At 42.7% G+C, this 18,467-nt stretch overlaps 1 protein-coding gene across 4 annotated transcripts; it reads right to left on the bottom strand.

The window, feature by feature from the left end:
• Window positions 1–1,209: 1,209 nt before the first annotated feature.
• Window positions 1,210–16,552, bottom strand: LOC115162022 (paired box protein Pax-9). 4 transcript variants are annotated; one of them, XM_029712940.1, is made up of 4 exons: window positions 16,099–16,552; window positions 14,811–15,473; window positions 5,543–5,546; window positions 2,284–2,400 (listed from the first exon to the last, which is right to left on the bottom strand). In XM_029712940.1, exons 1-4 carry the CDS (start codon window positions 16,100–16,102, stop codon window positions 2,376–2,378), a joined length of 696 nt encoding a protein of 231 aa, XP_029568800.1. In that variant the 5' UTR covers window positions 16,103–16,552; the 3' UTR covers window positions 2,284–2,375. The 4 variants fall into 4 exon arrangements, with proteins under 4 accessions (XP_029568797.1, XP_029568798.1, XP_029568799.1 ...); XM_029712937.1 differs by lacking the exon at window positions 5,543–5,546 and having other exon boundaries at window positions 1,210–2,400; window positions 14,854–15,473; window positions 16,099–16,548; XM_029712938.1 differs by lacking the exon at window positions 5,543–5,546 and having other exon boundaries at window positions 1,210–2,400; window positions 14,854–15,443; window positions 16,099–16,540.
• Window positions 16,553–18,467: the final 1,915 nt, after the last annotated feature.

Genomic DNA, 18,467 nt, shown 5'->3' with positions numbered 1-18,467 from the left:
AGCTGGGCCTACCTATTCAGAGGCAATGAGGCTGGGCCTACCTATTCAGAGGTAATGCAGCTGGGCCTACCTATTCAGAGGCAATGAGGCTGGGCCTACCTATTCTGATTCAAAATGGCATGAAAAGGAAAATGTGAAAGAATTAAGAAACATTTAGTCTCTCTGGGTTGCGAAACTGTAGACCACCAGTAGGCATCCTTGCAACGTTTTACCCAGCCGCAGCCTGAGTATACCACCCAGCCGCAGCCTGAGTATCCCACCCAGCCGCAGCCTGAGTATACCACCCAGCCGCAGCCTGAGTATACCACCCAGCCGCAGCCTGAGTATCCCACCCAGCCGCAGCCTGAGTATCCCACCCAGCCGCAGCCTGAGTATACCACCCAGCCGCAGCTTGAGTATCGCACCCAGCCGCAGCCTGAGTATACCACCCAGCCGCAGCCTGAGTATACCACCCAGCCGCAGCCTGAGTATCCCACCCAGCCGCAGCCTGAGTATACCACCCAGCCGCAGCCTGAGTATACCACCCAGCCGCAGCCTGAGTATACCACCCAGCCGCAGCCTGAGTATACCACCCAGCCGCAGCCTGAGTATACCACCCAGCCGCAGCCTGAGTATCCCACCCAGCCGCAGCCTGAGTATCCCACCCAGCCGCAGCCTGAGTATACCACCCAGCCGCAGCCTGAGTATCCCACCCAGCCGCAGCCTGAGTATCCCACCCAGCCGCAGCCTGAGTATCCCACCCAGCCGCAGCCTGAGTATCCCACCCAGCCGCAGCCTGAGTATACCACCCAGCCGCAGCCTGAGTATCCCACCCAGCCATGACATCCCTACGCAACATTCTTGTTTCATGTCAAGTGAACATTAGGTTGGCAACAATAAGTAGCACGCACAGAATGTTTTGTATTGAGAAGTTATTGTAAATACCCGATTGTAGATTTTATGCCATTCTGATGCTAAAGTTGTAGCCTAACAAATAGCCTACTGACAAATTTCTACAATTTTATGACCAACAAAAAGCTTTTATGTAAGCTCTTAATTTGTATTGAATTGTTGCATATAGCCTATATTCCTAAAATTCTGGCTACATTTCACACGTGTGACTTTTAAAAGTGTGTAGAATATCATTTCACGCACAAGGTATTTTTGATAATACTCCTTACACTTGAGTTTCTAAGGTTTCTGAAACAACAGCTACAATTCAGAAAAATCAGGTAATATCCAAACAATTATTTTAATTAAGATACATTCAATTTCATTGTGCATCTTTTGGAACTGCAGCTTTTTTACAGCTTTATCATAATGTAGTCTTAAACATTAGGGAATGTTCCCCATACGGTCTCCACCGTGGCCTTTTGATGTAATAACTGCACTTTGTTTAACCGCAGTACCTTAGTCAGTCTAATAAATAAACACTAGGATGTCTTCTCTGAAGCGTTGCATTACATTTAAGTTGAGAAGTGAAAAAACAATGTTCAGTATTAAGACTGTTGTGTTTATCAACAAAAAAACATAACACAAACAAAAAAGCAAAATACAAACATCCAAAATAATAGCAATTGATATCACCCTGAAGCACTTAAATGCAAAACGTTGTTTCCTGCTGGTTTAGATTGTCATAGCCTACTTTAGCCCCTTGTCTCTAATAACATTTACAGAGAAGTGTTCAAAAATGGGTTTAAGAGACAAGCTGTTGATGAGGATGGCACAATGTCCCCCGTCCCCAGTCAGTCAGTCCTTCAGTACACCTGACCTGTCCTGTGAGTTGATTGCTGGACAACAAACAGACAGTGTCATGTCTGTAGATACTGTAGATAGTGTGGCAAACCTTTCCTTCCATGTCCTGTCTTTAACGGTGTGTTAACTTGAGTTCTCCACACCATGTTATATGGAAGAGAATGTTGTGATGGATATCGCTCCTAGGTGAGGTCCTTCATCTAAATACAGAGAGTGATTGTTTGTGATGAGCTGACACAGGACCCATTGTAAGAGAGGACTCATCTCTCCATTTCTCCTTCTGTCATCCTCTTTTCTCTTAATCTGCCCGTCTGTCTGTTCTGCTCCCCCTCTTCTTCCCCCTCTCTCTCTCTCCCACCTCTGTCTCTCCGTCCGTCCATTCGCCCGTCTGTCTGTGTTCTACAGTGCTGAGGCGCTGGCGGTGTGGGGGTGGAGGGTGTCACGGTGGTGGGCTGTCATACCCTTGAAGGCCAGCGAGGAGGCAATATTGTCACAGCTGTGGTGAGAGAGAGCACTGCCACTGGGCGGCTGCCATGTGGGACCGGTCACATAGGCCGACGTGGTGGCGCTGTACCCCATGTAGGGCGACACTGGGGTGGGAGGGTGGTAGGCCGGGATACTGGGTGCTGTGACATAACTGTTCACTGTGGGCAAACCACTCTGCATCTGTCAGGGAGAAGGGAGAGAGAGAGGGGAGAGAGAGAGGGGAGAGAGATGGTGAGACAATAGATAGGGAGGAGAGAAACAAGGTGAGGTAGGTAGAGAGCGACATAACGGTTCACTATGCTTGGGCAAGACACTCTGTGTCAGAGATAGATAGATAGATTAGATAGATAGATAGATAGATAGATAGATAGATAGATAGATAGATAGATAGATAGATAGATAGATAGATAGATAGATAGATAGATAGATAGATAGATAGATAGATAGATAGATAGATAGATAGATAGATAGATAGATAGATAGATAGATAGATAGATAGATAGATAGATAGATAGATAGATAGATCGATTAGACAGAGAGATCAGATTAGATTAGACAGAGAGATCAGATTAGATTAGACAGATAGATCAGATTAGACAGATAGATCAGATTAGACAGAGGTGGAGTGAGGACCAGCGAGAAAGGATAGACCTGGTTTGACAGAGAAAGAGGAGAGAGACCTGGTTAGATAGAGTTGGAGTCAGGTAGAGTGAGGTAGAGAGAGAGTGACCAAGTTAGACTGAGTTAGAGTGAGGTAGAGAGAGAACATGTTAGACAGAGGTAGAGTAAGGTAGAGAGAGAAGAGACCTGGTTAGACAGCGATAGAGTGAGGTAGAGAGAGAGAGGAGAGACCAGGTTAGATAGAGGTAGAGTCAGGTAGAGTGAGGTAGAGAGAGAGAGACCAGGTTCGACTGAGGTAGAGTGAGGTAGAGAGAGAGAGAGGAGAGACCAGGTTAGAAAGAGGTAGAGTCAGGTAGAGTGAGGTAGAGAGAGAGAGACCAGGTTAGACTGAGGTAGAGTGAGGTAGAAAGAGGGAGGTAGAGAGAGGCGACAGAGGTAGAGAGAAGAGAGACCAGGTTAGACAGAGGTACAGTGAGGTAGAGAGAGGAGAGACCAGGTTAGACCGAGGTAGAGAAACAGAGAGAGAGAGAGAGACCAGGTTTGACAGAGGTAGAGTGAGGTAGAGAGAGAGACCAGGTTATACAGAGGTAGAGAGAGAGAGAGAGAGAGAGAGAGAGAGAGAGAGAGAGAGAGAGGTAGAGTCAGGTACAGTGAGGTAGAAAGAGAGGTAGCGAGAGGAGACAGACGTTGAGAGAGGAGAGACCATAGACAGGGGTAGAGTGAGGTAGAAAAAGAAGAGACGGGTTAGACATAAGAAGAGGGAGGTAGAGAGAGAGATGAGAGACCAGATTAGACAGAGGTAGAATGAGGTAGAGAGAGGAGAACCAGGTTCGACAGAGGTAGATTGCGATAGAGAGAGGAGAGACTAGGTTAGACTGAGGTAGAGTGAGGTAGAGAGAGGAGAGACTAGGTTAGACTGAGGTAGAGTGAGGTAGAGAGAGGAGAGACTAGGTTAGACTGAGGTAGAGTGAGGTAGAGAGAGGAGAGACTAGGTTAGACTAAGGTAGAGTGAGGTAGAGAGAGGAGAGACTAGGTTAGACTGAGGTAGAGTGAGGTAGAGAGAGGAGAGACTAGGTTAGACTGAGGTAGAGTGAGGTAGAGAGAGGAGAGACTAGATTAGACTGAGGTAGAGTGAGGTAGAGAGAGGAGAGACTAGATTAGACTGAGGTAGAGAAAGGAGAGACTGGGTTAGACTGAGGTAGAGTGAGGTAGAGAAAGTGAAGACCAGCTATGAAAGAGGTAGAGTAAGGCAAAGATAGGAGAGACTAGGTTAGACAGAGGTTGAGTGAGGTAGCGAGAGAGAGGAGAGAGCTGGTTAGACATAGGTAGAGGGATATAGAGAGAGAGGAGAGACCAGGTTAGACAGAGATAGAGTGAGGTAGAGAGAGAGGAGACCTGGTTAGACAGAGAGAGAGAAACAGAGAGAGAGAGAGAGAGACCAGGTTAGACAGAGGTAGAGGTAGAGATAGGAGAGACCAGGTTAGACAGAGGTAGAGGTAGAGATAGGAGAGACTAGGTTCGGGGGAGAGAGAGAGACAGAGACAGAGGTAGAGTCAGGTAAAGTGAGGTAGAGAGAGAGAGAGGTAGCGAGAGGAGACAGACATTGAGAGAGGAGAGATCATAGACAGGTAGAGTGAGGTAGAGAAAGGAGAGACTGGGTTAGACATAAGTAGAGGGAGGTAGAGAGAGAGATGAGAGACCAGATTAGACAGAGGTAGAGTGAGGTAGAGATAGAGGAGACCTGCCTCTACCTCTGTCTTACCTGGTCTCTCTCTCTCTCTCTCTCTCTCTCTCTCTCTCTCTCTCTCTCTCTCTCTCTCTCTCTCTCTCTCTCTCTCTCTCTCTCTCTCTCTCTCTCTCTCTCTCTCTCTCTCTCTCTCTCTCTCTCTCTCTCTCTCTCTCTCTCTCTCTCTCTGTTTCTCTCTCTCTGTTTAACCTGGTCTCTCCTCTTTAAAGAGGAGAAAGAGAGGAGAGACCAGGTTTGACAGAGGTAGATTAAAGCAAAGATAGGAGAGACTAGAGGTTAGACTGAGGTAGAGTGAGGTAGAGAGAGGAGAGACCAGGTTAGATAGAGGTAGAGTGAGGTAGAGATAGAGAGGAGAGACCAGGTTAGACAGAGGTACAGTAAGGTAGAGAGAGAGAGAGAGAGAGAGAGAGAGAGAGACCAGGTTAGACAGAGGTAGAGTGAAGTAGAGAGAGGAGAGACCAGGTTAGACAGAGGTAGATTGAGGTAGAGAGAGAGAGAGGAGAGACCAGGTTAGACAGAGGTAGATTGAGGTAGAGAGAGAGAGAGGAGAGACCAGGTTAGACAGAGGTAGAGTGAGGTAGAGAGAGGAGAGACCAGGTTAGACAGAAGTAGAGTGAGGTAGAGACCGGAGAGACCAGGTTAGACAGAAGTAGAGTGAGGTAGAGAGAGGAGAGACCAGGTTAGACAGAAGTAGAGTGAGGTAGAGAGAGGAGAGACCAGGTTAGACAGAAGTAGAGTGAGGTAGAGACCGGAGAGACCAGGTTAGACAGAAGTAGAGTGAGGTAGAGAGAGGTAGAAAGCTAGAGAGAGGGAGAACAGGTTACACAGAGGTAGAGAGAGAGAGGAGAGATACAGAGGTCATTGAGGGAAGGGGACTGGAGAGAGATGAGGAAAAGGAGAGAGAAAGGGAGAAGTGAGAGTTATGGTGAGGCTTAGGGTTGAGTTAGAATGTACTGTACTGTAGGTTTATGGTAGAGAGGTGACAGGTGAGATAGGAGAAGAGAGGGTGAATGGGGACAGAATAAAATAGGCATTTGGAGAAGTTTAGGGAGGAGAGAGGAGATATGGGATGACAGAAATGAACAAGGGAAAGGGGAAAGAAATGTACAGAGGGTTAAACAAGCATGAGCAACTTTTTGGCACCATGACAAAAAATAAACTTGGAGAAATCACCAAATTGTTTCAACACTATGCCTTAGATATTATATCCGTGTGTGGTCTATTCTATGACTTATGGGAATCAGAATGGTTTCTGCGGAAGAGAGATCATTTTCGTTGCTGTATATTATTTGGCCAGGAATTCCTCGACATAAGACCCAATGCCTATATTATTTTTTCTTTCGATGGACATTTACAGTCATGACGATGCACGTGCATTAATCAGATTCTTAACGCGTTTAGTTTTTATGGAGCCTATATTTACAGGACGGTTTGTATATCACGAAGCAAAATGCCGTTGGCCTTCTTACGTAAAGGCATTTTAGTTTACGGTTAACCTATCTAATGTTCTCCTACTGAATGATTTCCATCGGCCTACACAGCCTTTCGTTTATGTTTTGTTTTTTCAAGCTATTGAAATGATTTTAAAGCTAATAAAATCGTTAATAATGTAGCCTAGCCTACATAGCCCATGTTGCACATATCTTCACTTGGTACAATTATTTTCCCGGTGTTGGATATTGATAAATCAATATGCACACGTCACATGAATAAATTCAGTTTTATCGAATCCTGATATTCTACACGACTTGTTTTTCGCGTAGGCAAACTTTTTTTTCTCCCTCCTTTATGCATAAATATTAAATGTGAAGTCAGGCTTGCTTGCTTGTGGCTCTCAATAGTTATTTTAATGGCTATCATTCTACAGTAAATTCTGTCAAATGGAAAAGGCAAGATTACCAATTGAATTCTAGTTTTTTTTTATTTCGTTACATAATTCACTATCTTTTTGTTTATCGTTTTCATGCATTTATGTTATACAAGACGGCATACCTGAGATGAATCACAAATAGCCTATATTGACGGATAAAAGTAATTTCAATTGGAATAGGCGCCCACTGAATAGGCCGACACATAAGGATCACTGAAATAAGAAAACGTAGGCAGCCAAGGCAGTCTGTAGTAATACATATTTTATCATATTTATTCTAATCCAATCTCAAGGTATTTAGACAACAGCAGACCATATTGAAATGCATAAAATGGTTTGCCTAATAGGCTAATAAATCATAATTGTAGGGAAAATGCCGTCGTATCCAACTTGTCAGTCAAAACCTAATGGTCTTTGCTATGTTGCTATTATGTCTGATGAAAACGATCCTATAGACTCCAGAGTACTGGCACGTAAGACAGGCATTTAAAGATTACATCCGAGCCGCCGGCGGTGTTTGTAAATATGCGTGTCGTTACCTTAAATTGAAATGTAATGATCCAATTATTTTTCCAAAGAGTGACATGATACACCCTGGCCCCGTGGGCGCATGACTGGGACAACTCAAGTAGGCCTACGGTTAACAGAACGGCAGTCACTGCATGCATGTACTCTAGCTATAACACAAAAAATAACAAACATCTTGAATTCATTGTATGTTTTTGGTTATTTCGAAATGTTTGCGTGTGGGTTCGATTAAAAAAATATATTATTTGTTATTAATCTATACATGTTTTATTGAGCTGTCATTGGGAAGGAGTTCATTTTTTAAAAATGTTTCCCATCAGTAAATAGCTGTGCCACTGCAGCTGCATAGCCTATACTGAGCTGTTCGCTGACACTTGAACAAAGAAAAAATAACATTATTTTAGCAAAAAATGTATTTGGACATAATGAATCCTTCAGCTTTTTGAAAATCCCCACTCCTTAATTCAGTCACCAGAAGTCTACTTTTATTATAAGGAGGGACCTTGTGGCCCCCCTAAATGTGGAGTATGAAATAAGTTTTACATAACAAATTTTTGCTATCGTTCTTTTTTTACATCCGTTATTAGACAGTGGCAACGCAGAACACTAATGATTATGAACATGGTCTTTTGCCTGCTAATGCCTGCAATGCAGTGAAGAAAACGATATGACAACAATAACATCTAATGTAACTGGCCCCTCTAACAGTACAACAGGCCCCAGCTTGGCCACCCCAGTTGAAAATGTCTAGAACCACCACTGTGTGGATCTGGATAGGGAGAGTGTTTTGAAAGTGCGTGCCGACTGCAGTGTGTGTATAGTGCTTTGAAATATGGGTCTATATGCCCCAATTTGAAAGGATTTAGTACATCAGTAGGCCTAGTTTATCATCAACAAATGAAGTCCCGTTGACAACTATAGGCCTATAGCAGCCTGTGGCACGCAGAAAAAGCCATACTTTGAAAATGGGGCATTTGAATCGATTAAAACTGCACGAATTGCAATCCAAATATATAGTTTAAAATGTATCGTATTATAAGTATTTCTTATATTCTGATGATGGCTTTAGATCAGACGTTGACATACAAAATCTCAAAACTAAATAATTTGCTTATTGAAACCTTGGAATAAAATAAAGTAAAAATCTAAAACCTAACTTGACCTATGTCTGATTATGCCATGTATAGACTATCTGAAAAATGCATTAGGCCTACATTTTTTTGTATTTTTTTTTTTATCCGAACGAGTTATATCACCACCGCATGTGTTTTTCTACATAATTCGTCCCCATTGAATCATCAAACGGTAGTCTATGGAATAAATCAAGGTCTCCATGTATCATCAACTGGTCATAACTCGCCAGTCTTTTGGTCTCAATGATGCGTGTATAAACAACAAACCATCACATACATTTGATAACACCATACTTGAATATCGAACAATTCACTTCACATTATACCATTTGAAAAGGTCCGTGCGCCTTTTTCCACTAGGCGTTATTGGGTGTCAAGGCCCCGGAATTAGTTTTGGCATTATCTCGCCTGCCCCCGACGATATATCATACCTGCCCCCGACGATATATCATACCTGCCCCCGACGATATATCATACCTGCCCCCGACGATATATCATACCTGCCCCCGACGATATATCATACCTGCCCCCGACGATATATCATACCTGCCCCCGACGATATATCATACGAAGTACGCATGCCTCCCCCTCTCACTTCCTCTCTCACACACACTATATCACTCGTGCATGCTCGCACTCACACTCTGTGTCCTCCAACTCTTGCCTCCACCTCACACGTTGTTTGCACCCTTGCAGTCGATATATTATGCAACATAAAATGCACCATATTTTCCACACAAGTCTAACACCGAGTTTAGTGAGATGTTCTTTGTGAAACTTTTGGAATTAAAATACGTTTATACACACAAAAATATAATCTGTTATTCGACTAGGCCTATTAGTGGGATAAGCTTCGATGGAATTTACCCACAATTTCAGCAATACCTTTCAGCTTCTATTAGATCAGCGTGCAAATCATTATTGGAGGTTAATTGTTAACATAAATGTAGCCTAGTCCACTGGCCAAAATATATAAACGTGTCATTACGATTTAATTATTTAAACCAGTCTTGTTATTCATTTACATTAGGCCTAATATTAGTCATTTTAGCACGTACTGAAATGCCATGCAATTAGGAAGTCAGCATAAAATATACAACAATAACACACAAAAATAAAACTTTTTTTTTTTAATTCCCCGATGACTGTTATGATTATCTTAGTCTGTCAATCGGTCTGTCTTTCTGTTTTGTGCCAATTGATTTTCTCTTCTTGAATGAAAAAATAATAATACTGTAGAAAACGTGTCCAATTTATTTTTAAGAACAAATTCTTATTTTCAATGACGGCCTACCTAGGAACAGTGGGTTAACTGCCTTGTTCGGGGCAGAACGACAGATTTTTACCTTGTCAGCTCGGGGATTGGATCCAGCAACAACGCTCTAACCACTAGGCTACCTGTCGTCCAATAGGATACCTGCCGTCCAATAGGATACCTGCCGTCCAATGATGTAAATCAACGTCAGCAGGATGACCTGATTCCCCTGGTCAAGTTTACTGGTAGAAAATATGAGGACTTGAGAAGTCTAGTTTCTTTTTTTCTGCATTGATATCCCTAAACCTTATAAGATAAAGGCAAGTGGCTGCAAAGTACAAAATAACAAGAGCTTTTTCAGAAAAAAGTACAAATTAAATCTGTTACCCCCATTCAACATTTGGCTATGGAATATCGCTATATTTAAAGTTTAATTCAAACAGAACTGTACAACCCTTACACTTTTTTTTAGCAGTTTTACAACTGCAGTAAAAGTGCAGTAACTGCAGTGAAATGTGGTATTTGTGGTAACTGACAGTAACACTGAAAAATTACTGCAGTAAACAAAACGGTGTTAGTTTGGATGCAGTATTTTCAGCATGCTGCAGTTATACTTCACTCTACCTACAATATTTTTTCGTACGAAAAAGTTGGTCTATTCAAATGCACATTTGGCGTGCTATGCTAACGACCGCAATTGAGCTTCTCAGTGCATCATACACAGTGCCTTCGGAAGGTATTCAGACTCCTTGATTTTTTCCCCACGTTTTGTTACATTACAGCCTTATCTAACTTTGATTAAATTGTTTTTTCCCCTCAATGACAAAGTAAAATAAGTTTTTAGACGTTTTTGCAAATGTTTAAAAAAAAATCAGAAATATCACATTTACGTAAGTATTTATTCAGTACTTTGTTGAAGCACCTTTGGCAGCGATTACAGCCTCTAGTCTTGTTGGGTATGACGCTACAAGCTGAGCACACCTGTATTTGGGGAGTTTCTCCCATTCTTCTCTGCAGATCCTCTCAAGCTCTGTCAGGTTGGATGGTGAGCGTCGCTGCACAGCTATTTTCAGGTCTCTCCAGAGATGTTTGATCAGGTTCATGTCCTGGCTCTGGCTGGGCCACTCAAGGACATTCAGAGACTTGTCCCAAAGTCACTCCTGCGTTGTCTTGGCTGTGTGTTTAGGGTCGTTGTCCTGTTGGAAGGTGAACCTTCACCCCAGTCTGAGGTCCTGAGCGCTCTGGAGCAGGTTTTTATCAAGGATCACTCTGTACTTTTCTCTGTTCATCTTTGCCTCGATCCTGACTAGTCTCCCAGTCCCTGCCGCTGAAAAACATCCCCACAGCATGATGCAGCCACCACCACGCTTCACCATAGGGATGCTGCCAGGTTTCCTCTAGACGTGAATGACACTTGGCATTTAGGCCAAAGAGTTCAAGCTTGGTTTCATCAGACCAGAGAATCTTGTTTCTTATGGTCTGAGAATCTTTAGGTGCCTTTTGGCAAACTCCAAGCGGGCTGTCATTTGCCTTTTACTGAGGAGTGGCTTCCTTCTGGCCACTCTACCATAGAGGCCTGCTTGGTGGAGTGTTGCAGAAATGGTTGTCCTTCTGGAAGGTTCTCCTATCTCCACAGATGAACTCTAGAGCTCTGTCAGAGTGACCATCGGGTTCTTGGTCACCTCCCTGACCAAGGCTCTTCTCCCCGATTGTTCAGTTTAGCTGGGTGGCCAGCTCTAGGAAGAGTCTTGGTGGTTCCAAACTTCTTCCATTTAAGAATGATGGAGGCCACTGTGTTCTTGGGGACCTTCCATGCTGCAGACATTTGTTGGTACCTTTCCCCAGATCTGTGCCCCGACACAATCCTGTCTCTGAGCTCTACGGACAATTCCTTCGACCTAATGGCTTGGTTTTTGCTCTGACATGCACTGTCAACTGTGGGACCTTATATAGACAGGTGTGTGTCTTTCCAAATCATATCCAATAATTTGAATTTACCACAGTTGGACTCCAATCAAGTTGTAGAAACATCTCAAGGATGATCAATGGAAACTGGATGCAGCTGAGCTCAATTTCGAGTCTCATAGCAAAAGGTCTGAATACTTATGTAATTAAGCTATTTCTGTTTATTATTTGTAATACATTTGCTAAAAAATAAAAAATAAAGAGTTTTCACTTTGTCATTATGGGGTATTGTATGTAGATTGTGGAGGATTTAAAAAAAATCAATTTTAGAGTAAGATTGTAACGTAACAGAATGTGGTCTGAATACTTTCAGAAGACACTGTACGTCAAGGTGTCAACATGCTATCACCTGCAAGGAAATGTATGGGTCCTGAGGGTCCAGGTTCATGGTTCATTTGTCACAGAACTGAATCAATCATATGCCAGTGATGGACACAAAACTACAATATGTAATAGCAATGTAACAGCACAGTAGCCCTATGTAGCCAAAAAGAACAAGCCACAGTAGCCTATACACTGCGGTGGTCGGTGCCTTGTCTAGAGGCATAGTGCCCAGCTCCAGAGGAGGAGGTAGCGTGTCAATATGATTGAAAGCACGAAGAAAGCATTCTCAGCTAGTATATTGATTATACAATAAGTGTGAGACACTTAACTTGAAGGTCATCATATCGTACCTGACCTTGTGATTAACACAAATTAGGCTAAAGATGAATGAGGATGGAATTCTATAGAAAAGGAGGTGTTTCCTTATACATGTGTGCATGTTGCTTCAGGTTCTATAGAATGCGGTGGTTTATGCTGCACGCCATTGACTAGTGGAGAACTTGCTGATGGCGGAAAATGTGTCCTGTTTATAACACTCCATTCTTCTAGTTTGGCGCTGGGAAAGGACGAACTGTCACTAACTGCATGGAGCAAAACAAAGAGACACAGAGACAGAGGAGAGGGAAGTCGGAGGAGATGAACCGAAGAGACTTCACGCTACCACTCCCATCTATTGTAGGCATTCATCTCACCTCAAAACGATAGATTTTTAGCAAAACCCCCGACTAAAAGTTATCGTGCAAAAATACGAAGAATACTTGAAATGGTAACGATTATCATTTGCTAGGAATTACTTCAGATCCGACCATTTAAATAGAGAAATGGCTAGGGCTATGGTTGTCTTAAAAGGCGTTTCTGTTTAGACAAATCTGAATTAGGCAGACTCGTTTTGTGCAGAGGGCGCCTAGTCCTAGTCATTTCTCTATTTACATGATCTGAAGTGATTCCTCAGAACCCTGGAAAACCGTATATGTGTGTGGTTTTGCCTTAACCTGCTGATCAAACCGAAGCAGCTCATTGCTAAAAGGAATGCAGTAAGACGATTCTTTCGTGTAATGGTCAGGAACATTTAACCAAGCCCGTCTTCCTGTGGGGACAAATTAGATTTACTTGAACCGTTCCCCCTTTGAACGTGATGGATATTATATTATACACGGTTCCCAGAGTTTAGAATAGGAAAAGCAAGCCCACCAGTGTTGTAACTTGAGAAGACCACTGAATCGATTATTTTTTTTCTCGACCCACTTTACTTTCTTTCAACAAATCAAGTTGTACTTGTAGTTGTCTATTTTGTGCATAAAGACATTTGTTAAAATATTAGTTGAAGGTCTAAAAGATTTGGGTCTTTTTTGAGCGTCTTTTTCTTAAATAATCATTCGCTGACATAAAGCTGTCTTAGGTTATTTCGAGGGAGGTTGTATGTTATCTTCCGTTCTTGTTGTGTGTGTGTGTGTGTGTGTGTGTGTGTGTGTGTGTGTGTGTGTGTGTGTGTGTGTGTGTGTGTGTGTGTGTGTGTGTGTGTGTGTGTGTGTGTGTGTGTGTGAGACAGTGCCATTTGATGACCAATGCCTTTCAAAATATCGCCATATTCCAAATGCAACACATATCATTTTTTTACGCATTTCTTCCCATAGCTTATAGTTTTACAAATAGCCTATAGTTTTACGCATAGCCTATAGTTTTACGCATAGCCTATAGTTTTACGCATAGCCTATAGTTTTACGCATAGCCTATAGTTTTACGCATGAGGCCTGTACTCGCCATTTGCGTCTTACTGATATTTTTTTAGGCTCTTTGTCTTACAATAAGCCTACTGTATTGAGTATTCACTCCGTGGTGTAGTGTAAATCCAACAGCAAATCTATAATAGGCCATATCATAGTCAAGTTTTTCTAAATGAAAACCTGAGTCTCGAGGCTGGCGACGTGATCGTGGCGCTAAAAGGCCTCACGTCATTCAGTGTACATTAAACTTATTTCGGCTTTCAAAACCTGCCGCAAACATCTGCTAATAATTTGGAAATGCATAAATTGTTTAGAAAGGCATTCTTTGAGAACACATTCCTCCTCCCCGGGATTTCTTGTTCGGCTTGAAGATCTGCGCTGCGTTTGAGGGGCGAAGCCTTGTTGTTTAGATTGTCGGAGTTAAGTTAAGACATGGAATGGCAGAGGTCTCTGGTATCTAAAGAGTTGTATTATACAAGCTCTAAGGAGAGCGGCATGTTTCTATCTACACGGCGGTGAGACGTAAGAGCGTTCTATCTTCTGACAGATGCACGGTTATGACAAGCGCATAGGCCGTCGACTGACATCTTACACTCTCCTTGCTAAAACAAAAAACGTTGTCCCTAAAAATCTTATTCACAAGAAAATCATGTATTATTATTTGTTGAAGGTCATATTTATTTAAGCTATATTGTTTCCAAAACATAATAGTATTTGTGGTAACATAGCGAAGACGAACTGTCCGATCATGACTGTAACTAACAAAAACAAGTTCTCTAAACTGAGATAGGGCCTTTACGCAACAACACAGGCCAGTAGCCTAGTTCAATATAGCCCGTTTAGCCTATTGGAGCAGTATGATAGGCTAAAAAGGTGTGAAACTGCATTGCAGGGGTGTGTATTTTGAAGCAAGGCAAGAACAAAATGTGTGGCTGCAAGATATGGCATGGCAAAGCTTTGAACACCTCATTTTGATTTGAGTTCATCTCCTCGTGCACCGCTGCGCCTTCCCTTCGTTAACCCACTAATATTCCACATCCGCCCCAAGCCTTCCGTCAACCATCTGTTTTAATGCAACCGTTTGAACTAGGAACTAAACGTTACCAATACACGCACTCGCCGGTTCTGGTAAATAACACATCACTAACTTAGAAAGCCAATTTATTTTCGCAGTTCGTTCACTATTTTATATTTTATTAGTAGAATAATGATCCCGATAAAAAAAAACTGCAGAACTCAACATTTTAAAAGTTACACATCTGCCTACTTTGCGACAAGGCCCACGACACGCAAGTACACACGCAGACACGCAAAGTACGCACACGCACCGCACCCCCTGCTGACCCATGCGTTTTCCTATTTATTTTAACCATTAACAAATGCCAATTCTTTGCCCATGTACCAAAGTAAAAATCATGCTTACTTTGTTGCTCTGTTATCGACCGAATCCCCAGAATATCTGTTACCGAGTGCGATGAGGGCCATATCCTGTGCATAGCCATGTGTCCAGGGAGGGAGTGCATGCCCGGGGGAGTCGGTACTTTGGTCCCAGAGGCTCCGATGGGGGTCGGATACGAGTATATGTGGTTGTATGGTAGCGTTGGCTGAGGTGGTTGGTGAGACGACTGCTTGCTGGACTCATACTGGCTCTGCTGGGATAGATTGCCAATCTTGTTGCGGAGGATCCGACTGATGGAGCTCACAGATGGTAGATTAAATTTGTCACAAACGCCATCAGCCAGTAGCCTGTCCCGGATCTCCCATGCGAAAATACCCGGGTCCCTCTGCTTGTATGTCCGTATGTGCTTGACCACTGACGGCGTGGTGACCCGTGGCTTGCTGCCCCCGATCGCTCCCGGGAGTATAGAGCCGGTCTCGTTGTACCGGGCCAGTATCTTGCTGACGCAGCCGTGGGAGACCCGGAGCTGTCTGCTGATGTCGCAAGGCCTGATGCCCAGCTGAGCGAGCTCTACAATCCGCAGCCGGATGGCGTTGGGTAGCGGTCTGCCGTTGACGAAAACACCGCCGAGCTGGTTCACCTCTCCGAAGGCTGGCTCTGGTGTCATGGAAACATATAGAGAGACAGCTAAATGAAACACACATCTTATGTTAGACACCGTGTAGCTGTTGTAGCCTGTAATCACAACAATGCCATATTATGACTAGTGTTGTTAATCATGCCTAAATGCTAATGCGGTCTGCAATGTTGTTTCCACCCGGTTAAGGACGAATTAAATGCTTATTTACAGCATATGAGATTGTCTTAAATGTATTGGGATGTATATAGAATATGTATGTCTTTATAATATACTCAAAACAGATGCGTAAACCCCAATTTAGCGCGTGATGAAAATAAAAACATGTCCTCCCTTTAGACGCTCATAAAAACCCCGCATATTTTGTTCAGTTTGTCCATAACATACTGCTACATTGTAATGCCGTTGTGTTTTACTTTCAAGATACAGATGCAGTACAAATGTGTTTTACGCATATCTGTGCTATAGGCTAGTTTTACCAATCGACTTCTAATAATGGTAATTGGAAAATCCCATCGCAAAAACCAACTGAAGCGTTAAACAACTATTCGGTGTATCCATACAATCGCCTTACAAGCAATATAGGCTAATCATAATTGAGGCAGGAATACCCGGGGCCGAGCGCCTGTTACAGACTAACTCCATCATCCGCACAATGTTTCCATATAAACTTACCCATTGCGTTTAGTCCACAAATTATTATTGGGATCTCGGAGTTACACCTTCCGTCCAGTTCCGCGTCCAGTTTCACTGGTGTCTGGAAACCTGTCTAGGGGAGCACAAATCCTCGCTCTCCTCCGCCACGGGTTGGCTACTGCTATAACCAAACTACGATAGTAGCGAGAAGGACAAATCCGCGATGTGTTTCCTGATGGCAGGGGAGACAGGTTTACATTTCAATCCAGACAATCATGGGCCGGACTTCCAAAACTTTGCTTCTCCCCGAGGCTCGGTCCGCCAATGAAAGTTTGAGTTTGTAGAGAGCAGCTTTCCTATTGGACTGAAAGTTTGACATGACATATGCTCATGCAGCAAGGCAACCCCCTCTCTTCCACAGGAACTACAGACAGGGTTACCCTACCACCACGAATTGTAATTATGAGTTGCACTACACAGGAATGGTAAATTATAATATTAATATTGTGATTATGAATCATACATAACAATGAATTAGGCTACAGGATAAACCACCAATGTAATAATCCCAATATAATAATACAGTCAAGTGTTTGGCTGCCTATATAGTCAGTGAGGAATTCATGTGATATGAACACAAAATGATGAAAGTGAAAATAACATCTTACATATTGATATTCCATTCCCTCAGTTGAAATGGATAGTCTAACGTCCGTAAAGGCTGTCATCACTCACCAACCAAAGAAATAACAGGAGACATTGAGAATATTTGCACATCATGAAGTGGCGCTCAGAGTAACGCCAATGTAGTATTCATAGGCCTTGACTTTGACTTATAAATACACAAACAAAAACAAACTAAATAAGTTACTGTCGGAGTTGGTCGTTAGGTCATTGCCTATTTTGCTCATTCCTTTTAGGCTACTAATACACTTGTATTTCAATGTTTTTTAAATATATATTATCCTGGTGTAAAACATTTCATTTATATTCCAAAGTAGCTCAGGCCTTGTTTTGATTGTTAATTTGTGTATGCTTTAACAAATTTTCATTTATCTCTTTCCTCTTGCATAATTTTTCTATAATCGAGATAGGAAACAAATAAATATTTCTACATACAGACTAGGTTGTATGTTAATATTCAACTGAGTGTTTAAAGGTAGGTCTAATGCGTAATCTCAGAAAACTTGGCCTAGAGAGCAGACTATATTAATAGCTTGCTATTAATAGCTTGAATAAATGTTAGATTTGCATATTCAACACAATGTATTTATTTAAAAAAAAAGATGTATTTGAGTTACTTATAATTGCATATTTCAAATACATTCTGAATTATTATGAAATATTTGATAAAAAAAAGGAATATGAAACAGTAAGCATGTGGAGGTTTGCTGTTATGTCATGTTTATTTATTCAACGTGTAGATACATACCATGAATGCGCTAGACTAACCCTACACCTATATTTCACTCATCTGACAGGCAATATAGAACGCCTTCCACACGTAGGTAATCGGACGCTTTGTTTCCTGTTTACAGGAGAAACTATAGCTCTTAAAGCGCTCGGTGGTTGGTTGACCTGTGCTCACGGTTTTCTCTTTCTCTTGTTGCTAAGGGTCACTTCACAACAGTAAGCTTAGTTTGCTCGGCATCTTAGAAACATATTTCAGGGTATCAACACTAGCCTATATCGTCCATACACACACATACGTCGCTCAAGCTTATTCTGCACTGCATTTTGTCAAGATTGGCTTAGACTCTACCCATCTTCTTACTGTCCGTGTCTTCCAGGGCCCTCATCTGTTATAGCAGCGATAGATTCCAGGTTAGTGATCACTGAACTCTAAAATCTTTCTCGTTCGTTTTCCAGCTGTTCTATTGGTGCATTTCCATACAGGATTTACCCCAGTGTTTTACCCCAAAGGCTCAGACTTTTCTCTTTCCATCTATGCGGGCCGGCACCCGTGTCTCACTGGGCCATGGCTCCGGCGGAACCGCTCTCACTTGGGGCCAAAGCCAGGCCACTGGTACTTTTCAGCTGGCATTTAGCCTACATAACAATGGCTAACTGTGAACGTATCACCTTCTCACAAACTGTTTTGATTGTGCAGAGGTTCTTGATTCTGCTCTTCACAAGTCCGGACTGTCTGCCTTAGCTATGGAAACACTATGTCCCCAGTATAGCCTAGTGTGACACTAGGTCTAATGCGTAACACTGATGTTACAGTCGAAAAGCTGCATAAGGGTGTTTCTGGTGTACGTATTTGTGCGGACCGGGCTGATTCCCCTGGCCCCCGCTCTCGATGGCGGCCACTAATGCCTTAAGGATAAAGGATCATGTTTACGGTTGGAAAACGTGCTCAACTTGTTTCCATTGAGGTGCTTCGGATGTCTGGAATAACAAAGAGT

Source organism: Salmo trutta, chromosome 25 (assembly GCF_901001165.1).
Source record: "Salmo trutta chromosome 25, fSalTru1.1, whole genome shotgun sequence".
Taxonomy (NCBI): Eukaryota; Metazoa; Chordata; class Actinopteri; order Salmoniformes; family Salmonidae; genus Salmo; species Salmo trutta.
The sequence above is the reverse complement of the archived record's forward strand: the minus strand, read 5'-3'. Positions and strand labels throughout refer to the sequence as shown.

Bases quoted from the DNA above. Each gene is read 5' to 3' on its own strand.
- LOC115162022 (XM_029712937.1), bottom strand. The intron at 2,401-14,853 runs GTAACAGATATT...TCTCCCTGACAG, and splicing joins TATGGCCCTCATCGCACTCG to ATGCAGAGTGGTTTGCCCAC.